The sequence below is a fragment of the Amblyraja radiata genome, chromosome 19 (assembly GCF_010909765.2).
Source record: "Amblyraja radiata isolate CabotCenter1 chromosome 19, sAmbRad1.1.pri, whole genome shotgun sequence".
NCBI classification, from domain to species: Eukaryota; Metazoa; Chordata; class Chondrichthyes; order Rajiformes; family Rajidae; genus Amblyraja; species Amblyraja radiata.
In genome coordinates this window covers 5,321,649-5,346,953 of record NC_045974.1, presented here as the reverse complement: position 1 = coordinate 5,346,953, position 25,305 = coordinate 5,321,649, and the positions used below count along the sequence as shown (strand labels likewise).

The 25,305-nt window shown below is 38.6% G+C and overlaps 1 protein-coding gene across 5 annotated transcripts in view; it reads left to right on the top strand.

The window, feature by feature from the left end:
- erc1 (ELKS/RAB6-interacting/CAST family member 1) overlaps positions 1-25,305 on the top strand; it is a 425,697-nt gene that overhangs the window by 319,542 nt on the left and 80,850 nt on the right. For 3 of the 5 annotated variants that reach the window (XM_033037518.1, XM_033037519.1, XM_033037520.1), the window contains one exon: positions 3,988-4,089. In XM_033037518.1, the coding sequence (XP_032893409.1) occupies positions 3,988-4,089 (102 nt within the window). Of the gene's footprint in view, positions 1-3,987; positions 4,090-10,390; positions 10,457-25,305 lie in introns of all 5 variants that reach the window. The other 2 variants (XM_033037521.1, XM_033037522.1) reach the window with 1 other exon arrangement.

Here is a 25,305-nt window from a genome sequence, read left to right as displayed (position 1 = left end):
CACTCTTTCTAGCTTAATGCATGCAATACTCCAGCTTATTATTTCCTGTATTGTGATAATATTCTTGGTCCTTTTAAAAAAATTCTCTGGGCTCCAGCATTTTTGTGTACCTTCGATTTTCCAGCATCTGCAGTTCCTTCTTAAACACTCTTTAAATTCATCTTGTTAATCTATCTAACATGGATCTAACACTTGACCAACAGTGTGTTTGTCAAGAAAAGCTGTAACTCATGTGTAAAACAAGAAGCAACAATTATGCAATGTTTGCATAAGACATTTTAGTCATTACCTGATCCAGGAACAAATCAATATGCATTCAATATCCTTAATCCATCATCTTTGGATTTTGATAAACAGATTCCCGAACTCCAATAATTATATTTGAACCGTGCCAATGCTTTTTCATTCTTCATAACCAAGATGTTTCATTACAGATTTATTCTGAACATTTCCAGAAATGTTCTAGGTAACTTTACTGTCAATTTTCTTATTAAGAGTTCCTGTTCAATTATACTGATAACACGGGAAAACGTAGAAACATTTCTAGAATTGATGAACTATATGATTTGAAAGAGCGGCTATTTTTGTTTTGGAGTGAAAAATCACATAGAGCTAGTAGTTTTCCAGTGCGCATGCTGGCCCCAAACATCCTCAGCTGCTTCATCATTGACCTTCACTCCATTTATGATGTTAAATGCCTGGGTGCTTTCTGATGATTGCACAAGTTTCAATTCTATCCACCATTCCTCAAATGGTGAAGCAGTTCATGCTTGCACGCTGTATTCAGTCATCGCTGAAAAGTGATAAGCAACATTCACACCACTTTAAGTGCCAGGCTACGACCATTTCCAATCAAGAGTCAAACCACCTAATGTCTATATTTGGCTCAGCCTCCAATCATAGGGTCACCATTGATTACAAACCTATTCTACTTATTAGATATCCCATAAAAGAAAAGCTTTTAAGAAATACAAATGGAAAAATGTGAAAAAACGAGGTTGTTCATGGTTCTGTACCAAAACAACTGGTATGGTTTCCATTCCAACCCACAAAATGAGCACCAGACTGTAGGGAAACATTCTCGACATTATGGCATCGAAATGTGCTCTGATTTCATTTCAATTATAACAACTATACATGCAAAATAATTCCTTGAATGAACTTCCATACTTCAGGCTGCAGAGCTGTAGATTTGCCTTTTATATAAAACTCTTTCTCCGGTTATAATGGTAACTAGGGGATTTTGTTTTGCATTTTGTGTTTATATGCAGTTGGATCTTATGAAAGGGTGGCAGAGTTGGCATGAAGAGATTGTCATCAGACAATAGCATTGATATTTCCAGTGGGATGATGAATGAACATGTCCACGGGTGATTTTAATCAATTTTAAACATGGCCACTTCATCAAAGTGGTTTCAGAAAAATCACTTTGCTTGCATTTTTTATTTGAGAATTGCATAAGCATAGTAGATAGGGAGTTGATTAAAACATATTACCGCTGTGCCTGTGTGCATTGCTGAAATTATTGTTTGTTTAAGTTTTTATTCAAAGGCCCAGAGTGCCCATTAATTCCCCGCCAAAAATTCTCAAAATAGTAGCCTCTGCCAGACAGACAAGTGTATTGCACTTTTAATTGAGTGTTATCTAATAGAAGCTCTGGGTCGGGATTACCAAAGAGCTGTATGAAACACATAAACATTGGCAATTGTGCTGTGTCCATAGAGGACGAAAGGTTAGAGTAATGTTGCCCTTTGAACATGCCTACACCTTGTCTCCTTTATCAGAGGATTAACAATGTTTAAATCTATTATGGCCTAGATGGCTGCTTCTGAATGTTAAAAACACATTTATGATGCTTAATTTTATCGTACTCCATTTACTTTTAAGTAGTACAGAAAACTCCCCATCTGCTTCCATGGCTAAGCTAACAGTCTTCCATTGCTCCTGGGGTGGCAAGCTGCTGATAGGCATTAAGTTTGATCCTGCAGTATGTTACACCCACAAAATTGAATCCCTAATCATCAAAAAGATCGTGTCAATTTTTAAAGCAATTTTTAAAGGGTGACTATCACAATTGCCACACCCAGCATTGACCTTCAATTGTTCAATGGTTCTTTATTGTCACATGTACAGACGTACAGTTCTTTCGCTCGTGTGTCAGACGACACAAAGCTCGCTGTTGGCTTCCGTTGTCGTCCAACATGTTGACAGAATTGGTCGCCCGACGCGTCACAGAGTGCATCGTGTCATCGTTTCCGGGGATCGCCACGAGGAGGTTTCTGTCATGATCCCCAGACGTACAGTGAAATTCTTTCTTTGCATACAGTTCAGTAAAGTATTGCTATACCTAAGCCCAATGCCCGATTAGTACAAAGTACATAGAAATAGTCCACTGAGACCGCATGTAAGGCGCTGTTTACAAAGTCCAGTTTGGTCCACGTGCTCGGTCTCCTGGAATGGCGCCTGATCTTGCATTATGCTTTATGCTTGCATTAAATATCCTTCATGTGCAAAAAAGCAGATTAGAATCATTTTGATAGCTTTGAATCATAGAAATAAAGTATGATCCTTGAAGAGGCGGATTGGAAAACAGAGGATTTGTATGAACACAAAATCAAATGAGTTGTGATTGTAGCAGGGATTGGGGAAAAAGGAAGGCGTTATTATGGTTTTGGAAATATCAACCTTCTTTTCAAATCTTTCACAGCCTCATTCCTTTTCTCTATAATCTCCAAGATAACTAGCCTGGAAGCCTGCTTCGTTCAACTCTTGCCTCTTATTCATTCTTGAAGTTAATGGTTTTATCTCCTTTAAGATGCCCTTTAAAACTAACTTCTCACACCAAGCTTTGGTTAATGTGCTCTTCTTGGCCAAATCGTGCCACCAGCTGTCCCTGGGGTTGTGGCCCCCACCGGTGGGAGACCAAAGAAGGGAAGATTTGAACTTTCCTTTCGCCTTCCATCACATTGAGGAATGTGGAGGAGTCACTGTGGTGGACGTTTATGTTAAAATTTATTTTGTCTGTTTCGTAGCTTTTTATTTGTATGACTGACTTGGCAAATGAAATTCCTCGTATGTTGCAAAACATGCTTGGCTAATAAAGTATTATTGTGATTGTGAGATGCATTTTGTTCTTTATTCTAAGACACATACAGTGCCTTTGTTCATTTAAGTAGAGTCATTGATCCCATGAAAAAAGATTTCAATAGCTTTGAATCTTTAAAATACAGTCTCATCCTTGAAGAGGTGGATTGGAAAATAGAAGGGCTGTATGGACACTGAATGAGTCATGAATGTAGCAAAGACTGGGGGGGAAAAAAATGACTTATTATGTTTTTAGAATTATCCTTGTTTTCAAGATCTTCCACAGCCTAAGTTAAGTGAAAATATTTCACTTTATTATACTTTTATATAATATTGCTATTATATTTGTATTTGTATTTTACTATTTTGTTTATATGTTACTCTTCTTAATTATCGCCGCTCAGAACCCTTTCTATCCTGTGGAGTATTTCTCAAGTGCAGAATGTCAGTGCATGCAACCTGGTACTAAGCAAGATATTAGTCCGGGTGGGTGGGGATTGTGGCGGTGGTGCGTTTGGTGGGGCAGGACAGATTCAGCCAGACCTGACCTAATACCTTGTTACGTTGACCAAAGTCCAATTTTGTTTGATAACCTTCTGCAAATTACCTAGGTGTTGGTGAAATGCGTTAAAAATAGAATAATGCATTTCCAATTAAATGTAGCATTGTATGGAAGTTACAACGTCAAAGTTGGTCTGCACTTGTGTGATTTTTAAACTACCCTGAAAAATTCTTGGTTGGTACAATAGCAGTTATTCACCTTTAACTCAAAATAAGCTATGTAATGGCAGAGGTGTGCAGGAAATTACTGATTGTAATTCAATTAACAGGATTATAAAATATATCATAAGGGGAGACTAACTAAATTTATATATTTATCCTCTTTTCCTTGATCTTTTGCAGACCCAGAACAGAATGAAGCTGATGGCCGATAATTATGAGGAGGACCATTTGAAATCTTCAGCACAAGCCGAGCAAACCAACCATAAACCCTCTCCAGAACAGGTGAGAATCACTTGGTCTTCAAACTGGGAATGATTCAGATAATGGTTAAGATTTATTACGCACCATCACTCAGAGTTATAAAAAGTTATTTTCAGGATATCCTCTCTAACAGACCGGGATCACGTTGGAGTTGAGTGATTTAACAGCAGGAGCGATGTGCTGCAAATGAATGGCCAGGGAAGTGTACTTTATATTAAAAATAACATTATATATTAGTGCATTCGACATTGTCATATGATCCTCCTTGCTACACTGAGCAGCAATTGGTTAATAAATGTGTATTGGTGCCCTTTGATCCAGTTTGGCACAGCACCTGTGTGAAACTAAGCCCACTTGTTTTGGCCACGTCAGACCCAGATTGCAATCAGTTCATTTGTTGGCACAAGTCAGAGCGCACATGGAAGGATTAAGCACAAATGAGTTCCTCCAAAAACTCCACCAAATCCATTACCTAGACATAAATATATTCACGATACAGACCAGTGCAACGGCTTATTTCATAATAACAGAAATGAAGTCAAATTCAAAATTATTTTCAGATTTCCTTTCGACGTTAGATTAGCTGTGATTAACCAAATGAACCCTGGGGAGTAATGTATGCCTATATGTATAAGTATCTACACGCCATAAACCCACTCATTATATTGTAACAATAACTGGCTTGTTTTCAGAAGTATGATTGTTTTTCTTTTACCTTGGCTGAAAGTGCCTTTGTGATAGTTTTATTTTAAAACATTGTGATGGTAGTAATTAAAATTGGGATAAATGAAAGTAGTTTCTAGACTGGTGACAACGCCCCTCTAAGAATACACCTCAATGTTCAGTGTCAGCAACATAAGTGATGTGTTACTTAGATCTGTTCAAACCCACAGTGCAACTGTATTGGTGATCTTAACATGTTTAACATACCTGAGTTGTCAGAAAACAACATAGCCAAAGAAAGCCAATACATTGACAATATGAAATAACTTTATAAGTAATGTAGCAGTGGTCACACACACCAATGTCCTGATTTTCCTTTCCTCTGGAGATTTCCAACACCGGTTGTAGCTCCCTTTAAAGTCAGGGTTTGATTTCACTGTTTATATTATTCAAAACAATAAATGGTTTTTCTGATGTCCATTTTTTTTTCATTCACCCAAATGCCATCTGTTTTCATTTATCATCTGCTGATTGTTTCTTACTTAATCCTGCTTTTCCATGTAGCGTGACAGAGAAAGGAGCAACAATTCAAATGATTCCTGGGATCACATGTGGGAATGGTAAAGGGTCTACCAAGCACATTTTCTTGTTTCTCAGTGTTCACCCAACTGTTTTTGTTATCTCATACTCTCCTTTGTTACCTTCGACAAAGAATTTCGTGCAAGACAGGCTGCCATTTTGTAGAAATGCATTTGACAAACTGAATTTCTGAACCCTAAAGTTCTGCATGTGAATAGAGTCCAAACAGATAAACAAGGGTCACTTAATCAGTTGCAAATACCTTGGCTTACAAGCTTTTCCTTTCCCCTCATCATGTTGAAACCAAGACACGTTTCACTGCAGTATGCTCCAACTCATTCTTTTCTGTGTTTTCAAATGATATACCTGCTTGCAACCCTCAGTTTTTCCATCTCCCCGAGCCAGAAATTTCGAAGACCTAATATTGGACTCAATTAATCATGATCTCCATGGTGATGCTCTGTGCTCTGAACAGATTTTTGTCAAATTTTTATGTTGGTACCAAATAATTAATGATGGACTGATATTCACTCACAATTGAGAACTGAGTATGAAATTGGTCATTAAAAAAAAAAGTCAAAACTTTGACATTCATACTTTGACTAAAGTATGGAATAATTCCAAATTTGTAATTTTGCTATTATATTTACTTGCAACCCTCATGAATTGATTCCTTTCCCTGTAACACTGAGAACATATGTAAAATATATTTTATTGTGACATGAAGTATGAAATGATCTGAACAGAAGACTTGTTTCATAGACAAACCCATAGAAATTGGAGTCATTGTTTAATTTGCAGATCATAATAGTGATAATCAACAATGTTGGTATAAAATTGGACAAAAAAATGATATTTGTTTAATAAACGCAAAGCAGAACATGAAAGAGAAATTATTGGACGCCCAAGCTGGTTGATATTCAAACTGTAAAGAACCAAGCCCAACAGTATTGAATTGAATTGAAAGATACAGCAAGGAAACAAGCCCTTCAGCCCTCCGAGTCCAGCGATTCACACTCGTTCTGTTATCCCAATTTTGCATGCATTCCCAACACACAAGGGGCAATTTACAGAGTCCGATTAACCTACAAACGCACACATCTTTGGGATGAGGAAGGAAACAGGAGCATAAGGAGGAAATCTATCCACTCACAGGGAGAACATGCAAAGCTCACACAAATTGCACTCGAAGCCAGGATCGAGCTCGGTTTCTGGCAACGTGAGGCAGCAGCTTTCCAGCTATGCCATGGCACATGACAACAAATTAATTGCCAAAAGTGAATTCTAAATGACAATCTCTATTCCCAATATGTCCATTTTTTCTTTCATATCTATAATTCATTTTGCTTTTTATTTTGGATCAATCCCAATTTTTGATTTTTATTTCAAACCTCAATGCAGAATCCAGAAATGGTTTGATTTGCTCTTAAAATCAGGGCTTTTTCCACTAAAAAAAATCCTCAATTTGTGCAGGAAAGTAATGTGTTTTAATGGTTTTGTGGTCCATTTTTACTAGCTATAGATCTTAACAACTTTACTTTTATGGAAAGTGTCCAAGTTTTTATGTCATTTGAATATGTGTCAAGAACTATGTAATTGAATCAATTTTCAAAGTGCATGTTTTTAAGAGGAACAATTCTCAACACAGTTTTTGTACAACTTGGTTACTGTAATGAACCAATGCTTTTGTTGTAGGCTAACAGGTGCCAGTGCACATATCATTCCTTGCTGTTGGTATCAATGACGGATCATAGACCTATAGAATGCTTATGTTGTTTAAGGACATGACCGTGTAATTTAATTCATAAATGTTATATCTTAAACTTCAGTAATGTTTTTTAAATTACTAAAAATGTGAAAAGCCTGTTTTTAACTTTCTGGAGGTGCCAAAACACACAACTGATGCAAACCATCACCAGTAAAAGCACTGGTCATGACACATTCTAGCTCCTATAACAATAACCATGATGCATATTCATATAAGAGATTGGCAAAGTAATAGGTTTAGAAATTTTATAAGATTTTATGACGAAAAATAATGGTAAGTTGATATCAGCAAGACAATAATACTCTTCACATAAAGGCTTCAACCTTGAAATATTTGATCATGTGGATGCCAAGATAGAACATTTCACAAAGAATTGGACAAATACTTGGAAATGGCAAGTCAAAGGGTTATCAAGAGGATTGGAAAACTAAAGTGGATAGTTATGGATGATATTAGCAAAATTTTCAACTATTACTTTGGTTAACATAATCTCCATGATATATTGCCTTTTATGAATCATAATTGTGTCCATGCAATTTTATAATATCATCTTCTTTTGGACGTAACACAGAATTATTGTTGTTGTTGTCATATACATAGACACCACTGGCTCTATACATTTGTAACAGAAAATATAATGGTGTTTGAGTATGTTCTACAATCATTTTTTCTCATTCTAAATGTGTAGAAAATTAATGTTTGATTTCATCAAAAGAATGGGTTTTATAATTATCAGAACGCAGTTAACAGAAATGTTTAGTTTTTACCCAAATCTATCCAATTTATTTGTAATTATTTAATATCATACAATGTTAGAACAAAGCTATATATATTCTCCTTAAAATAATGGTCTGCAAAATATTAATGGTTTTTACACTATTTTCATGTTATTCTGATTCAATGTGCAAAGAGTGACAGTGTTGTATAGTCACAGCGACCAAAATTAAATCCACTTATCCTTATCCTAATTTCTCACTATTATTTGAGCCAATGCTATTCTCTGTTTGCAATTCCTCAGCATTTGCCAGGGCATTATTAGATTGATTGGCTATAGATTTCATGAAGGGGTGAAAGAGTGAAGGTTTTAACACCCAAGATAGACACAAATTGCTGGAGTAACTCAGCAGAACAGGCATCATCTCTTCAGTCTGAAGAAGGGTCTCAACCCGAAACATCCCCCATTCCTTCTATCCACATATGCTGCCTGTTTCGCTGAGTAACTCCAGTATTTTGTGTCTATCTTTGGTGTAATCCAGCATCTGCAGTTCCTTTCTACATAAGAATTATGGTTAACAAAGGGTTATACTTATTCTCCTTGGGGTGATAATGATTCAAAGAAACATTAAGAGATTTTCAAGATAGTGAGAGGGTTTTGACCAAAATATAGAGACTTATTCTCCCTGTGAGCAGATTGGTGATGTGAAGTTGTAGGTTTAAAATCACCAGCAAGAGACAAGGTATAATTTTCATATTGTCAGGAAATGGAATGCTCTCTCAGGAAAGCGGGTAGAAGGTTATTCCATAAATAACTTTTAAATACATATAGGTAGGCACATTTGGAAGAGGAATTACAGTGTCACAGACAAAAAGCAGCAAGTGGAATGACATTGTCTGCTCTTGCAAAGAGCCAACGCAGGCTTGGTGACCCCAAATGCCTCTTCCAATGCTGTGTCTCCACATTGAAATTACTTAGGACTAGATTTATCCATCCTTCCTTTGTTGAATGCTTTAAACTGAAGATGCTGTGATGAATTGTGATATTAATCTATTAATAGAGTCAAGAAACTCAGAAGCATTTTAATGCTTTATTGATTTCCAGTAGCACTTTTAAAGATTTTGCATAAACCATGCTTATGTGAATAGTGAAAGGCCTGATCAGGGTAGATGTGGAGAGGCTGTTTCTACTGGCAGGATAGTCTAGGACCAGAATTCATAACTTCAGAGTAACTTTAGGAAAGAGATGAAGAGGAATTTCTTTAGTCAGAGGGTGGTGAATTTGTGGAATTCATTGCCACAGAAGGCTGTGGAGGCCAAGACAATGGATATTTTTAAGGCATAGATAGGTAGATTCTTGATTAGTAGGTGTCAAGGGTTATGGGGAGAAGGCAGGAGAATGGGGTTGAGAGGGAAGTGTAGCTCAGCCATGATTGAACGGCGGTGGTCGAATGGGCCGAATGGCCTAATTCTGTTCCTATCACTTATGAACATTGTGAAATTCAAACTTACATTTGTAACTTGTCTAGTGAGCAACAAAATCATTATTTCACATGGGAAGATAGTTGTCTTGGTCCTTTGAATGTAGACTTCAGGATGTGCTTGGTGGCATTAGATTGCATGAGTCACCTTCCGTGAAGAATGATCAGTCTGACTCATTAGTGAAGCATAGAGGTAGTTCTGTAAGGTGAGGATTATCTCACTAACGTCTAATGTAATGCAGTGATAGGCAGGATAACATTGAACAGAAAAGCAGCAGATTTTTTGGGGTACATTTTTATAATTAACTGGTTCATCTTTAGTAGAACCCCTCTATCTATTAAGAGGGCAACCCTAACCCTAACCTTAATCCACAGTCATTGGCTAAATGCACCATAACTGGATTTCGTCAGGATCAAATACACACTCCAATGGTCTGAATAAGGGTCACGACCCAAAACATCACCTATCCATGTTCCCAATGATGCTGCCTGACCCGCTGAGTTACTCCAGCACTTTGTGCCTTTTTTTGTAAACCAGCATGAAAGAAGTAGATTTAGCAGTTTCAGCACAGGGCATGACCTGTTAGTGGTGTTCACCTAAAAATTCAACCTTAAGAAAAGATACGTGAAAATTTGTGAAATGTCTGACATAGATAATTCATCTGTGTATTGCTTTGGATATGGTTAAATTGCAAGGATTGACACATCTAAATATCCAGCTCTGACAATTCTGTGGTGAAGAATGCTGCAATGGACAAGCATTGGTGGTGGATCATAAAGATTAGTGTTGAAAGGAAAATATAATAACATAGATTATTCCTATCTTTGGATAGGAATCCCTCCCATTACATTCAGTAAATGTACACTATATTTGGACGCTGTAAGTACAACACTGCCTCTCAAATACAAAACTCAGTTGATATGGTTAACAACAAACTTATTTGTCTTAACAGCAGTCTGATCTTTTGCACAAAACAAAAGCAAGGCGATCTCTGAGAAGGCACCCCCTCCCGCCTGTATTCTAATGTACACTCTGGTTGTAATCTGTTTATACTAACTTGCTTTTATTTCATCTCCATGCTATCATTGGCTGTCCTTGTCATCTGCAACCATAAAGGATGATGAGGAGGGCATATGGGCATAGCCAATCAGATGAACTTAAGCAGCTATTTTGTTCAGAATGGTGAGAATTTGTTTTGCCTCCTTGTTCCTCACAATCACTTGCACATGTTAATCTCAAATTGCTCGCTGCAGTCCTTTGTGTCGTTGTACTCCATTTCATTTGTACACGGTGTTTGTGTATCTATGCTTGGAGGTGGATCACTTTTACTGACCTGAAATTTATTTCCCTTCATGCAAGAGAATGCTGGAGACTTAACAGTTAAAATTAAAGGCATATATATGTAGAATTCAATTGTTTGAACACTAGTATTTAAAAAAAAAAAGTTTTTGAAGCATTTTTATTTGAATTCCATGTTTGGGCTGAACAGCAAAAGTGCAATGGATACAGGATCTCAGGTTGTACGATTGCAAATTGCTATGTAAGGTGAAAAATTAAAAACCTTTGAGAGCTAGGAAGCTAAATTAAAGTGATTGAAGCCAAATTAGGGGATTCTTATCAATGTACAGTAATTTCATATTGAAATAATCCACTGTTAATGTGTTATTGCAGAATTTTGTGTCTATTTAATGCTTGTCATTCGATAGACAGGCTCTGTGAGGCAGCAGCTCTGCCACTGTGCTCCTCTGTTTTGTGCTCAGCAGCCAAAATATGCCGAGGAGGTTCATTGAGAGAAGTGGCTAGTTGATCTATGTAGTTTTGCATGAGGGATGAAGTTGGTCAGGACATTAGTCACGTTCTCTGCGGCATCATACATTGGTGTGTATTCATTTCAACAGATGGATTTAATATCAACCCACCCACCCCCATACTCAATCTTATCACTGCTTTCCCCTTTGTCAGCTGCTTCCTGCTATAAAGACCCATCTTATTGCCTATAATTGCGTATATGTTTCCTGGCTGGCAAAGTTGAAAACAAATGTGCTGAGATCTCAGTCAAGGTTAAAATACAAAATATTTCAAACAGGAATCAAACCCAATTTATGAATTGGAATCAGAGATGGGACCAGGAATGGGAAGGCACTCACCTTTGGAGGTGAAGGTTGATCATTTAAATAGAACTATAACGCTACATACCGTTAGTTTGTTAATTTTTTGTTATCATAATGATTCAGGTTTTTATTTAAATGGTGAATGATTGAGAAATATTGATGTAGATAGGGATCACTAAAATCGCTAAAATTAAAATGCCGTTAAAAAGGCAAACATTACATTGGCCTTTGTTTCAAGACATTTTAGAAGAAAAAAAGGAGATTTTATTGAAATGTAGAAAATTCTGTCAGGACTCGACTGGCTGGAGGCAGGGAGGATGTTTCCCTGGGGTGGGTGGTTTAGAACCAGAGGGCACAGTTTCAGGATATGAGGTTAAGACATTTAAGAGACAGACGAGGAGATATTTCTTCAGGCAGAGAGTGGTGAACCTGTCGTGTTCTCTATATCCAGGGACTGATTATACGGTGCCCTCCATAATGTTTTGGACAAAGACCCATCATTTATTTATTTGCCTCTGTACTCCACAATTTGAGATTTGTAATAGAAAAAAATCACATGTGGTTAAAGTGCACATTGTCAGATTTTAATAAAGGCCACTTTTATACATTTCTATTTCACCATGTAGAAATTACAGCAGTGTTTATACATAGTCCCCCCATTGCACCATAATGTTTGGGACAGCAATGTCATGTAAATGAAAGTAGTCATGTTTAGTATTTTGTTGCATATCCTTTGCATGCAGACTGCTTGAATTCTACGATTCATGGACATCACCAGTTGCTGGGTGTCTTCTTTGAGGATACTCTGCCAGGCCTATATTGCAGCCATCTTTAGCTTATGCTTGTTTTAGGGGCTAGTTTTCTCTTCAGCATATAAAAGGCATGCTCAATTGGGTTCAGATCGGGTGATTGACTTGGCCACTTAAGAATTTACCATTTTATAGCTTTGCAAAACTCCTTTGTTGCTTTAGCAGTATGTTTGGGATCCTTGTCTTGCTGTAGAATGAACCGTCAGCCAATGAGTTTTGAGGCATTTGTTTGAACTTGAGTAGATAGGATGTGACTATACACTTCAGAATTCATTATGCTACCACCATCGGCAGTTGTATCATCAATGAAGATAAGTGAGGCAGTACCTTCAGCTGCCATACATGCCCAGGCCATAACACCCTCACCACCGTGTGTCACGGATGAGGTGGTATGCTTTGGATCTTGGGCAGTTCCTTCTCTCCTCCATACTTTGCTCTTGCCATCATTCTGATATAAGTTAATCTTTGCCTCATCTGTCCACAAGACCTTTTTGCTCTTTTAAGTACTTCTTGGCAAACTGTAACCTGGCCATTCTATTTTTGCGGCTAACCAGTGGTTTGCACCTTGCAGTGTAGCCTCTCTATTTCTGTTTATGAAGTCTTCTGCGGACAGTGGTCATTGACAAATCCACACCTGACTCCTGAAGAGTGTTTCTGAGCTGTCGGACAGTTGTTTGGGGGTTTTTCTTTATTGTAGAGAGAATTCTTCTGTCATCAGCTGTGGAGGTCTTCCTTGGCCTGCCAGTCCCTTTGCGATTAGTAAGCTCACCAGTGCTCTCTTTCTTCTTAATGATGTTCCAAACAGTTGATTTTGGTAGGCCTAAGGTTTGACTGATGTCTCTAACAGATTCATTCGTGTTTCTCAGTCACAACTTTGGTCCTCATGTTGATATAAGTTTCCAAGGGTGATGAAAAGACTGGATAAAAAACTAGGTGCTGAGAGCTCTCTTATACCTGCATTAAGGAGGCAATTAAACACACCTGAGCAATTACAAACACCTGTGAAGCCATGTGTCCCAAACATTATGGTGCCCTGAAATGGTGGGGCAATGTATAAACGTGAGTGTAATTTCTACATGGTGAAACCAAAACGTATAAAAATACCCTTTAATAAAATCTGACAATGTGCACTTCAAACACATGTGATTTTTTTTTTTAATTACAAATCTCAGAGGCAAATAAATAATGATGAGTCTTTGTCCCAAACATTATGGAGGGTACTGTGGAGGAAATGCATGGATTTGTAGCGATAAACGCCTCAAAGGATATAAAGAAAAATCAGAGTATGGTATTGAGGATCAACCAGATGCACCATAGAAATCATACAGTCAGGTGCACCACATCTTGGTTTGGGAACTGACTGCAAGACTGCAATAACTGGAAGATTCTAGATGTAGCCCAGTCCATCATACAAACCAGACTCCCCACCATTGACTCCATCTACACTTCACGCCGCCTATGAAAAGCAGCCAACATAATCAAAGACACATCCCACCACTGCAATTCCTCCTCCTTGCTCACATTCCCCTCACAACCACAATTTCAGCTCTTTCTTCCCACCCACCATTCTGACAGCTATCAGACTCTGAGCAATATCTACTTTATCCAATCATTGCCTGGAGCCTCTTGGCAACAACCCCTGCCATAAATCAAATTACTCCAATCATTATTATGTATTTACTATGCCATCGCTTAGCCCCGCCAACCTCTCACAACTACCAGTGATGTTCAAATCTTTCTATCCACATTAAACACAGTAGGTTTCAGTCCAGCCCAAATCCATATCTTATCCCAATTCTTCCATGGTTCTTCGCACGCTTCCAATGCACCCACATGAATGCCTTGGATTTCTGAAGGGGGTTTTCATGTGTTATAAGCCATAGTCTGTAAATCAGGCTGCCTGAATTAACTGCAGTTAAATTCTGGATTTTCAAGAAGCCTTTTCTTCAAGGTTTCCACTCAGGGCCCCAGTGTGGAATTTGCATCTAGTTTAAAATCTAAGCCATACAGTCTTTTTTTTTTACATAGATTTCAACAAAGCTGTAGATAATTACATATAAAAGAAACTGCCAAATCCTCAGGGGAAATCAAGTTTTCAATTTTCAAATCATGATGGTACTGAAATTACTTACAATGGTGTTTACCAAACGGCTTGAGGAATATGTCACTGTCTTTCGACTGTGCAGGTAGAAACACTGATAGCTCCAACTGAATTATCAATAGGGGCGGCACAGTAGTGCAGCTGGTAGAGTTAACCTCACAACGAACGCCAGAGACCTGGGTTCGATCTTGACCTTGGGTCTGACTGTGTGGAATTTGCACATTCTCCTTGTGACCATGTGGGTTTTTGAGGGAAGTTCTTACGGGTTGGAGGTTCATTGGCCTCTGTAAATTGCCCCAAGAGTGTAGGGAGTGAATGAGAAAGTGGATTGACATAGATCTAGTATGATCTAGGTGATGAAGGGTGGCGTGTGGTCAGTGGCCCGAGGGCCTGTTTCTATGCTGTATCGTTCAATCAATCAATCAGTCACAAAGAAAATTCAAATCAGAGGATGCATCTGATCATGCGAAAATGTTAAATTGTTCATGTTTATTCGATCACCGTTGGGACATTAATTATTTCACTTACTATGAGGGGAAAAAAAGGACTGACCAGTTCAGTTTCAGTTTAGTTTTGTGTCACGTGCACCGTGGTATAGTGAAAAGCTTTTGTTGCATGCTTTCCAGTGAGCAGAAAGACAATACATGATTATAATCCAGCCATTTACAGTATATTTACAGTACAGTGACCTCCATAATGTTTGGGACAAAGACCCATCATTTATTTATTTGCCTCTGTACTCCACAATTTGAGATTTGTAATGGAGGGCACTGTATATACTTACATGATAAGGGAATAACGCAATGTAAAGCCAGCAAAGTCCAATCAAGGATAGTCCGAAGGTCACCAAAGAGTAGTTCAGCACTGCTCTCTGGTTGTGGCAGGATGATTCAGTTGCCCAATAACAACTGGGAAGAAACTGTCCCGGAATCTGGAGGTATGCATTTGCATCACACTTCTATACCTTTTGCCTGAAGATGAGTTTAATTTATTGGGAATCTGTATATTTTGTGGTACTTTGCTTTTTTTGGTAGCTTTTCCAACCTCTAATTTGTATTCATATGTTAGAAATGTCTTGGGTTATTCATTGTGATTGTATAAATTTTAGGTAATTGACAATGGTGAAAAAGTGGTCTTCAAGGAAATGAGTAACACCACATGAACTATGCATACATATGAAAGATATTTTAGATAAACATAAACTTCCGACACTGTAGGCAGACAAAGTGAGTAAGCAATATCTTTGTTTCAAAATCTGGTATACTTAGACCTTTGATAAATATTAAGATATTTACATTTAAGAACGAATGTGTAGGAAGTTAAATGACACATACAGGCAAATAAACAGGAACTTACAAGCTTAATGTATAAATCATTGTAGTACCGTCACTGCCTAAGTGAGCTACCAGTGCAATTTAACTTATTTAAGTACCAGTTTTCAATTACTGAAATGGAAATCATTTAACATATTAGAAATCCTAGCAAGATACAAATAAGGAAAAGCAGTAACATTTTAATGGTACTTAAACTTTGACCATTAACGATATCCTGTTCTTAATTTCAAATGACTGAACTCTGCTGTAGGTCTGTTGCCACCTAAATCAGAGTGTTTGGAAAGAATGAGAATCGGACAGTGAATCTGTTATTTGTGTATGATGTACTTGATAACATAGTCTGGTACCACAACATTGAACAGGGATTTCATGACCTTGTTGACGGCCTGTACCAGCATAATTCAATAATTACGTTTAGCTTTGGACTTTAGCTAAATGCCATTGGGGAGCATGAGGCTCCAACATGGAAGCTGGTTGGTAAGAGTGTGTGGGCACTTTGCTGGCACTTGTATGGTGCCAGTTGGCAGCTAATTTTAGGAGATGGTAGTAAACCTGACTGTTGGGAATGGAGAGGAAGAGGGGTGGTGGAAACAACAGAGGCTGGACACAAGAGGTGGAGGTAACCATCAGTGCATCAATTTGAAAGATTATTGCATTATAAAGAAACATAATCTAATGGGTTTTCTTTCTCCCGAATGGCCCTCATGAATCTAGAGCAGCAAAGTTACCTTGGCAACCCAGCCCCCGGCCTAGCTGAAATATTCCTTTCCTGTCTCCTTCCTTCTCTTTCTCCTTTTCTCTTTCCACTTCTAATAAATGGCCTTTGACCTTGAGTGTTAATTCTCTTCCTCTTTCTCGGATGCTGCCTGACCTGCTGAGTGTTTCCAGCATTTTCTGGTTTTATACCAGAATAGGCATTGTTCAGAGGAGTGAAATTGCGGTCAGTAAAATGAATGATTGGTCAGATGAATCAAACCTGCCGCAGGGCTGCTGTGGGGGAAGAACTGCATGAAATAAAGAAATACTTGAAAGGGAATAAAATTGTTGGTAAAATATCAGTCCATTTCCACCATCCACAATGATTCCAACACCATGCTCATACGTCTTTTGAATCGGGTCTCAGATTTTGTCTCACTGGAGTTTAGGAATGTAGTGCTTCAAAGGAATGTTTGTGAAGCTTATGACAATTGGATTATAGGGGATCTACATTTTAACTCTGCCGGCCTGAGCCATCTATGCCAGGAATGTCCATCGTAACTCTGTCATTTTTCCAAAAAATATGCACCTTATAGTCATCAGTATACAGCTGCAAATAGCGATTTCCACGGAGGAAAAGTGTAACTTGTTACCCTAGTTCCACCTTATTCAACCTACACAGCTTACACTTTCAAACCCTTACAAGGTCACATTTGCAATTAGTGCATCGCAAGCAAACATGCAGATGCTCAATAATTAATGCTAAACGCTGATTAATTTGTTTTTTCTCTCCCTAAACTCTCATAAAATGTGAACTCCTCAGCAACAAGTTGTAAAGTGTAACCTGACTACATTTCTGTACATTTCCAAGGCTATCTTTACACTGATATTGATTTCCATTTTTGAAGCATAAACGACTTTATTTTGAAACCATTATCATCACTCTGTTCATCATATTGTCTGCATTCTGTCTCTCTACCATCACTAACCATCTCTCCTGCACATCCTTGTTTGAAATCTCCAATCGAAATAGTTCCAAAAGCATTGAAGCAGTTCTATTCTGAAGAATCGTCACCTATCCTTTTCTCCAGAGATGCTGCCTGACCCGCTGAGATACCCCAACATTTTTTTTCTATCTTCAGTTCTATTCATTGTTGGAAACAACGTTTTCTGACTTTAGCCCATTATCTCGAGCCATCCTCTGGATCTCACTATCTCTTGCAAAATGGTAGATAGTAGAATATTCTTTCATTCCCAGTTAAACCATCCTCAGTTTTAATATCTAATTGTAGGATAGAGGTAAAGTCAGAGTTGAGAAAAGATAGTTGACCAATAGAAGTCTATGTTACGGTTACATAGATTGTGTTTTTAATACCATTTTTAGCCTTTGTTATTTTTCTTGGTAAATTGTTCCAAATGTTTTTCATTTTTGAAATATCATATTTTACATCCATTTTTCTGCTCTGGCCCATATTTGTTAGTTTATTGGGAGGTAATAATTGTTTCTTACTGGTAGTAATTATTTTGTAGACAATAGGTGCAGGAGTAGGCCATTCGGTCCTTCGAGCCAGCACGGCCATTCAATGTGATCATTGCTGATCATCCACATTCAGTACCCCGTTCCTGCCTTCTCCCCTTGATATCCCTTGATTCCGCTATCTTCAAGATCCCTATCTAACTCTCTCTTGAAAGTATCCAGAGAACCGGCCTCCACCGCCCTCTGAGGCAGAGAATTCCACAGATTCACAACTCTGTGTGAAAAATCATTTTATCAGTTATCCAGAATGAATCCAGGGATGAGAGAATTTAATTATATGAATAGGTTGGCTTTGATGGGGTGGTTCTCCTGATAGTCTGAAGAAGAGTCTCAACCCGAAACGTCACCCATTCCTTCTCTCCAGATATGCTGCCTGTCCCGCTGAGTTACTCGAGCATTTTGTGTCTACAGTACCTTCAATTTAAACCGGCATCTGCAGTTCTTCCCTTCACCAATGCATGTTGTCTACAAATGCCTCCTGACCTACTAAGTTACTTCAGCACTTTGTGTCCTTTGGCGTATTAACCAGCATCTGCAGTTCTTTGTTTCTACAATATGATAGTGTTATTTGAAATAATGGAGCCAATAGACAGAAAATAGCCTTTCCTGACAGAGTGTTTAAGAACCAGGAAATATAGAATCAAGGTTATTGACAAAGAACCAAAGGTGGCCTGTGAAAAATGTGTGGATAAGATCTGGACTGTATTGCAGGGTAGTAATGGATACAGTGTGTAGGAAGGAACTGCAGATGCTGGTTTACACCCAAGATAGACACAAAATGCTGGAGTAACTCAGCGGGACAGGCAGCATCTCTGGATACTTCTTCTGGCGTATGGCGTGCACAGCCTAAAGTTGTAGGTCAACGTGTTCTATTTGATCTTGTTTGTGCACGTCGGGTTGATTGCATTAGTCGAAACAGGGTGGACCACGTGAAGATTGCAATCTCCCACCCAATCTCTGGATATAAGGAATGGGTAACGATTCAGGTCGAGACCCTTCTTCTGCCCTACAAATTATTCAGAAGCAGGGTCTCAACCCGAAACATCGCCCATTCCTTCTATCCAAAGATGCCGCCTGTCCCGCTGAGTTACTCCAGCATTTTGTGTCTATTTTTTGCAGTGGATACAGATTCAATTATAGCATTCGGAAAGAACAGAAATAATTTGTAGGCCTGTGGGAAGGGGAGAGGAGAATGAGACTAGCTGGATTTTGAAAGGAGGGAATGAAGTTGACAGGTTGAATGACCTCCTGTTTTGTGACTATAATTTGATTTACTGAATCTCCCCTTTACGCCTCTTTTCGAAACAGTAAGCATTTACAGTTTGGAACCGCCATTTTAGCCTTTCTGAACTCTTTAATACAAATAACATGCTTTTGGTGGCGTTGACTAAAATTGAACAGGGGATTTTATTATGTGGTTAACGTGCCACAAATTTTCTCCGATTAATTTTAATTCTCGATTAATTTCAAGTCTAGAAGCAATAATTTGCAGCTAATAATTTTGTTATAGATGCAATCTCAATATGACCTGTATTTCTAAGTTCCTAATTTCCTAAGCATACCTAAGCATATGGTAAGGTTTTTATTCAAATGGCTTACATCTGAATTTTGAATTGATGAGCAATTTATATTTTTAACGTAATTATATGTTTAATCAAATTTCTGTTTTGTTTAGTAATTAACTGCTTGCTGTAAATAATAGATAAATATATAAATATAGCATTTTGCTTTAATGATGCTTATAACCTCCAAAGATTTTTGGGTGTGAATGTAGCTGCTTGGTATCAACTGTATTTTGAAATATGACTAATTTAGAAAACAATATCATGTATATTATTTCACCTAAATAATGCCAAAAGGAAAAATGTAAATTGAGTCTCAGATTTCTAATTGTCAGTGAGATTCATATCTGTTACCTGGATCCTTAGTTAAATCGTATGTGACGTACATGTAAATTCCACATAAATGAAATAATTAAAATAGATTTGATTAGGAATAAGGATATTGAGAAGGATTACAATTTGTCTGATGAGCTCTGAACACAGACCCATGTTCAATTAAGACAAATTCTATTCTGAGAAAATATCCAGGGAACTAAAAGAAACCGATCCATATGTAAAACACAATTCCCCTTCCCACTTTAAAATTTTGAATATGTTGAAACGAAGAACTGCAGATGCTGGTTTAAACCAAAGATAGAGATAATGTGCTAGAGTAACTCAGCGGGTCAGGCAGCATCTCTGTAGAAAAATTATAGGTGACGTTTTGGGTCGGGATCTTGCCGACCCAAAACGTCACCCATCCGTTCTCTCCAGAGATGCTGCCTGACCTGTTGAGTTACTCCATCATTTTGTGTCTGTTTTTTGTTCATCTTGTTGGTTGATTTTAGTATTGGACTGTATTATGTAACTGTAAATATGGACAATTAACAAGGGATGAATATTGTTGAACCTTTCAGTATTGATCACAAGATAAATATGGAGCGTTTTGTAGCCAATTCTTTCAGTCAACTACCTCGTAGCTCCAAGGATTTGGTTTCAATCCTAACCTCGAATGTTATCAGTGTGGGGTTTGCACATTCTCCTTTTTAATTTTCCTTCTACGTCCCAAAACAGGTGAGTTAGTAGGTGAATCGATCTCTGTTATTGTTCTTCGTGTAAGTAGGTGGCTGAATCTGGGGGGAGTTGATGGGAATATGGGAAGAATAAATTGCAGTAAGATATTGTGGGGGAAATGGAGATTGTTCTGTGAGCTAGAATACATTTGATGGGCTGAATGGCCTCCACCTATGTTGTAATGGTTATATGGTAATATAGTTGGCTACTGAATCGAAGGGGAATTGATGGGTACGTGAGAGGAAATAAATTGCAAGGTTGATAAAAGGAGCGATGGAATGGGACTATTGGGGGTTTATGTGCTGAGAGCCCTCATTGGCCTGAGGGAGCAAATAGCCTTGCATCCTAAGTAAGTCCATGTAACGTGTGTCAAGTCGGACAATGGAATCATTTAATTTCACATGGATAATGAGCAACTCGAGGTAAACTTCCATTAAATCATTTTCAGGCTTCAAGCAAAACTACATTGCAGGAATGAAATATTACAAAATTCATTTTATCCTTCAACAGTTGCACTGCACTGAACTGAAGAATATACCATGGTTTTACTTAAATGTAGCTTGACTATCCAATATTTTGACAGAAGGTAACAATTTACAATTGCCAACATTTGAATGCCTTTCAAAAATCATAACTTTCATAAATTATGTACATTGCAAGGTCATCATCAGCGCATAGTTAATTCCTAAAATAATCTGCGTAGGTTTTTGTGAACTGACCTCTTCCATCTACTTTTCTTACTGTTCCTGTGGGCACTGTGTTCTTGAGATAAATGCTGACACCACTCATAAAATGCAAATGTTTATTACCGCTCACATTTTACTATTCTGCTGTAGAATTAAAGCTCGCACTACCCATCAACTTCTCCTGCGGTAGATCAGTAATATGTGTGTGGCGACAATGAACTAAAAATGCCTAGTTAGTGGAAATATAGCATGCAATAAAGAGAAATGATGTGCTGAGGACTTCCTTTAAATCCCCTTAGCTGTTATTTTAACGAGTTTGAGGGTGAGAGGGACAAGGACTGTGAATTAAATGAAAAAAGCCCATGTGCAGTGGAGATTGCATCTCATTGCATTGACAACTGTTGCACCAGAAGGCAACACTGTGTTATTGCTGATAAAAGGCAGACTGATTATCTTTACTACAATTTGAACAGTCATTACTTGAATCAAAACAACCACAAAAAAATGAATCGTGACACTGATAGTCAAACTAGGTCAGAAACCAGATTTTACTCTTTGTATGATGTTCAAGTTGCTTCTTAATTAATTGCTCATTGGGATCTACAGAAAGCAACCTCCTGATATTTCAAGAGAGAGGAGCGTTTAGTTGTCATGGGCATTGACAACAGAACAATTAAATTCTTACTTGCAGCAGCAAAACAGGCAAGCCAAACCAATACACGCTGATAATATATAATAAACAAAATGACATAAATAAATTAACAACCACAACATTGGTGCAAAAAAAAGTGGATTCGCTTCTTCTTTTACAACCTGATTTTCATTTCACTGTATCAACCTTCTTCAATTTTGAAGGAAATAGAGAATGAAATGCAAGCAAAATGTTTTTGTTTAATTAAAGCTTTTGTTAGTTAGCAACAAAGCGTTATATGGAAACATACGCATTCTTGAAGCTCTGCTTTCAATGCAAAGTTATCCCATGTACTCTTGTGGTCCTCCTGATGGATGGGTACCAATTCAAATTTGGTGCCATGCTTTCAAATCTAAATGGTGGTTCAAGCACAGAGATGAAAACAATACATTAGATCATCATGATTGTTACTTTAGAATATTGTTTTTGATAAATATATCCAAATGCCTCTTAGATGCCACTGTCGTATCTCCTTCCACAAGCACCCCTGACAATGCGTTACAGTCATTTACTTTGCTCTGTGTAAAAAACACTTGTCCTGCACATCTCCTTTAAACTTATTCCGCCTTTCTTCCTTCCATCTCAAAACTCGGCCCTCAAGCATTTGTCATTTCCACTCGAGGAAAAAGGTTCAGTCTGTCTACCCTATCTAGGCTTCTCAACATTTTATAAACTTCTATCAGGTCTCCCATAAGCCGAAGACACTCCAGAGAAAACAATCCAAGTTTGTCCTGCCTCTTCTTATAGCTGATACCTCCTAATCACCCTCTCCAAATCATACACATCTGCCTTGTAATGGGATGACCAGAACTGCACTCAATACTCTAAATGCGGCCTATCCAACATTTTACAAAGCTGCAACATGATGACAGCCCCTCATACTCAATGCCCGACCAATGAAGTCAAGCTTCTGCAGGAAAGGAAGCTAATTAAAACATGACCTTCCAATGAATAAATGGATTTGAAACGTAAAAGTAGTTCTCCTGATTTGCCAAGTGAGAATAAATAGTCTTAAAGTCATAATCATTTGGGAATCATACAAGCCAGAACAGCAGTCGGAATTGTGGTCAGAATTGTCATGGCAATTCATGAGCATTGTAGAGGGAAACAAAACTAAATTTCCTGTAGGAGACAATGGTACATTCAAATACGCACACAAAAATACTTCCAAGGCTTTCTTAGTGACAAGAGAAAGCTGTATGTAAGGAGGTGGGTGAATTGAAAGAATTTGGTTTCTATGTCTACTTACAGAGAAGACAGCTGATCTGGATTTTCGTCGTTGATTTTTCTTATCCTTGACTAATTTCTATAACATATCTCATAAACTGCTCAGCTGACCCCAAGAAGTGACGTTTGTGTTATAGCCCTTCGAGTACCTTACTTACAGCTGCCTGCCTTGGCATTCCCTAGGCCAAACAAGTGACACATTGGTGTAAAGGCAAACAATGAAAAACATCTGAGTAATAAGCAGCAGCAGCATTATCCCACTAATCAATAGTTTAGGGTAAAGCACCCCAGCTGTGACAGACAGTTACGTAGAGAGGAACTTCAAAAGGGGTTCGACCCCTCACACCCCTGATGCCTTTTCTGTCGAACTATATCTGCTTCATAAACACACTCAGCAACTTGCCTCTGTAACCGTCTGTGGTAAAGAATCCCGTAGATTCAGCACCGTTTGAGTGAAGGAATTCCTCTTCATCACAGGATCCTGAGAGTGTGACCCCTGGTTCTAGACCCTACGAAAGGATCTACCCTCTTGAGGCACTGTCATACGTTTCAAAGTTTCAATGAGCTCTCATTATTCTAGAGTCCAGTGTCCACAGGTGTGGTCAACCCAAGAGGTTGTGTCATTGTGGTCTCCATCGACCTGGTGAATCCTTACTGCACTTCCTCCCCGGAAGTATATTCTTCCTTCCATAGGATGAACAAAACTGCCCACCGTGCATCACATGATCCGGGTCTGCATGGTTGCACGGAAGGATCTGTGTTCCTGACTGATGGAACAAATGTAACTGAATATCGGAGACGTACAGAAATGGCTATAAAAATTTGGACAGCAGCTAGTTGTCAAAAAACCATCAGGTGTTATGTGGTGGAGTCTCTGGGACTGCCACTTGAAGTTTAGTCTTCACTCACTGGCTGCTCCACTGGGTAGTGAGGCCTTGAGTGCAATTTGACTTGTGGATCAGCAACAATAAATGCAGCCATGGAAACAGGGCAGGACAAGGGAGTGAGGAGCAGATTGGATAAAGTAGAGTTTTGCCCAGTCCCAAATCTAAATCTCAGTACTGCTCCAATATGTGTAACGAACGTTATAGCATTGGCTTCTCATTCCCAAAAGCAGGATATTACAAAAGTTAATTGTGGAGTTAATTTTGACGCCAATGATGTGTCACCACTCCTATCCCCTGTGTCTTACTTCATATGCACAAGATACAAAGGCCAACGCTAGTATCACCCAACCAAGTATTTATAGCCAAAGAGATTGTTACTTTATACAGCTGGGAATAAAAGACTGGTCCTGCTTGTGGAATTGTAATCCAGATGCCTGGACTAATGAGCCAGAAGTACGAGTTTAAAACACATGACTGGAACGGGGGAATGAAAATTCCATTCATTGAAGATATTTGCTGTCTCTACCATTTAGCATATGTGTGACTCCGGAATATTACCGTAACTGTCTGCTGAAATAGCCCAACAAACCACTCAAATGTACCACGCAAATGTAATTGGAGGCACGGTGGCATAGCGGTAGAATTGCTGCCTTACAGCGCCAGAGACCCGTGTTCGATCCTGACTACGGGTGCTTGACTGTACAGAGTTTGTTCGTTCTCCCCGTGACCTGCACAGGTTTACGCCGTGTGCTCCGGTTTCCTCCCATACTCCAAAGACGTACTGTTTTGTAAGATAATTGGCTTGAGTTTTTCTGACATGACTTCAGTGTCTTTGTGAAAACAAAGCTTTGGGTTGAACATATTGCTTTGTTTTGTGCAACTAAATCGGATTGATTTAGAATGGATCCAGAAGCTCAAAGCTGGCATCTTCGGGGCAGTAGAACATAAGCGGTGGATGGCACGGTGGTGCAGTGGCAGAGTTGCTGTCATACAGCGCTTACAGCGCCAGACACCCGGGTTCAATCCCAACTAAGGGTGCTGACCGTACGGAGTTTGTACATTCTCCCCGTGACCGTGTGGGTTTTCCCCGAGATCTTCGGTTTCCACCTACACTCCAAAGATGTACAGGTTTGTAGGTCAATTGGCTTGGTGTAAATGTAAAATTGTCCCTAGTGTGTGTAGGATAGTGTTAATGTGCAGGGATCGTTGGTTGGAGCGGACTGTCGGTGCGGACTCTGTAGGCCGAAGGGCATGTTTCCACGCTGTATCTCTAAACTAAACTAAACTAATCAACATTAAAGTACAGCACTTGTTGCACTCAACCTTACCAACATGCC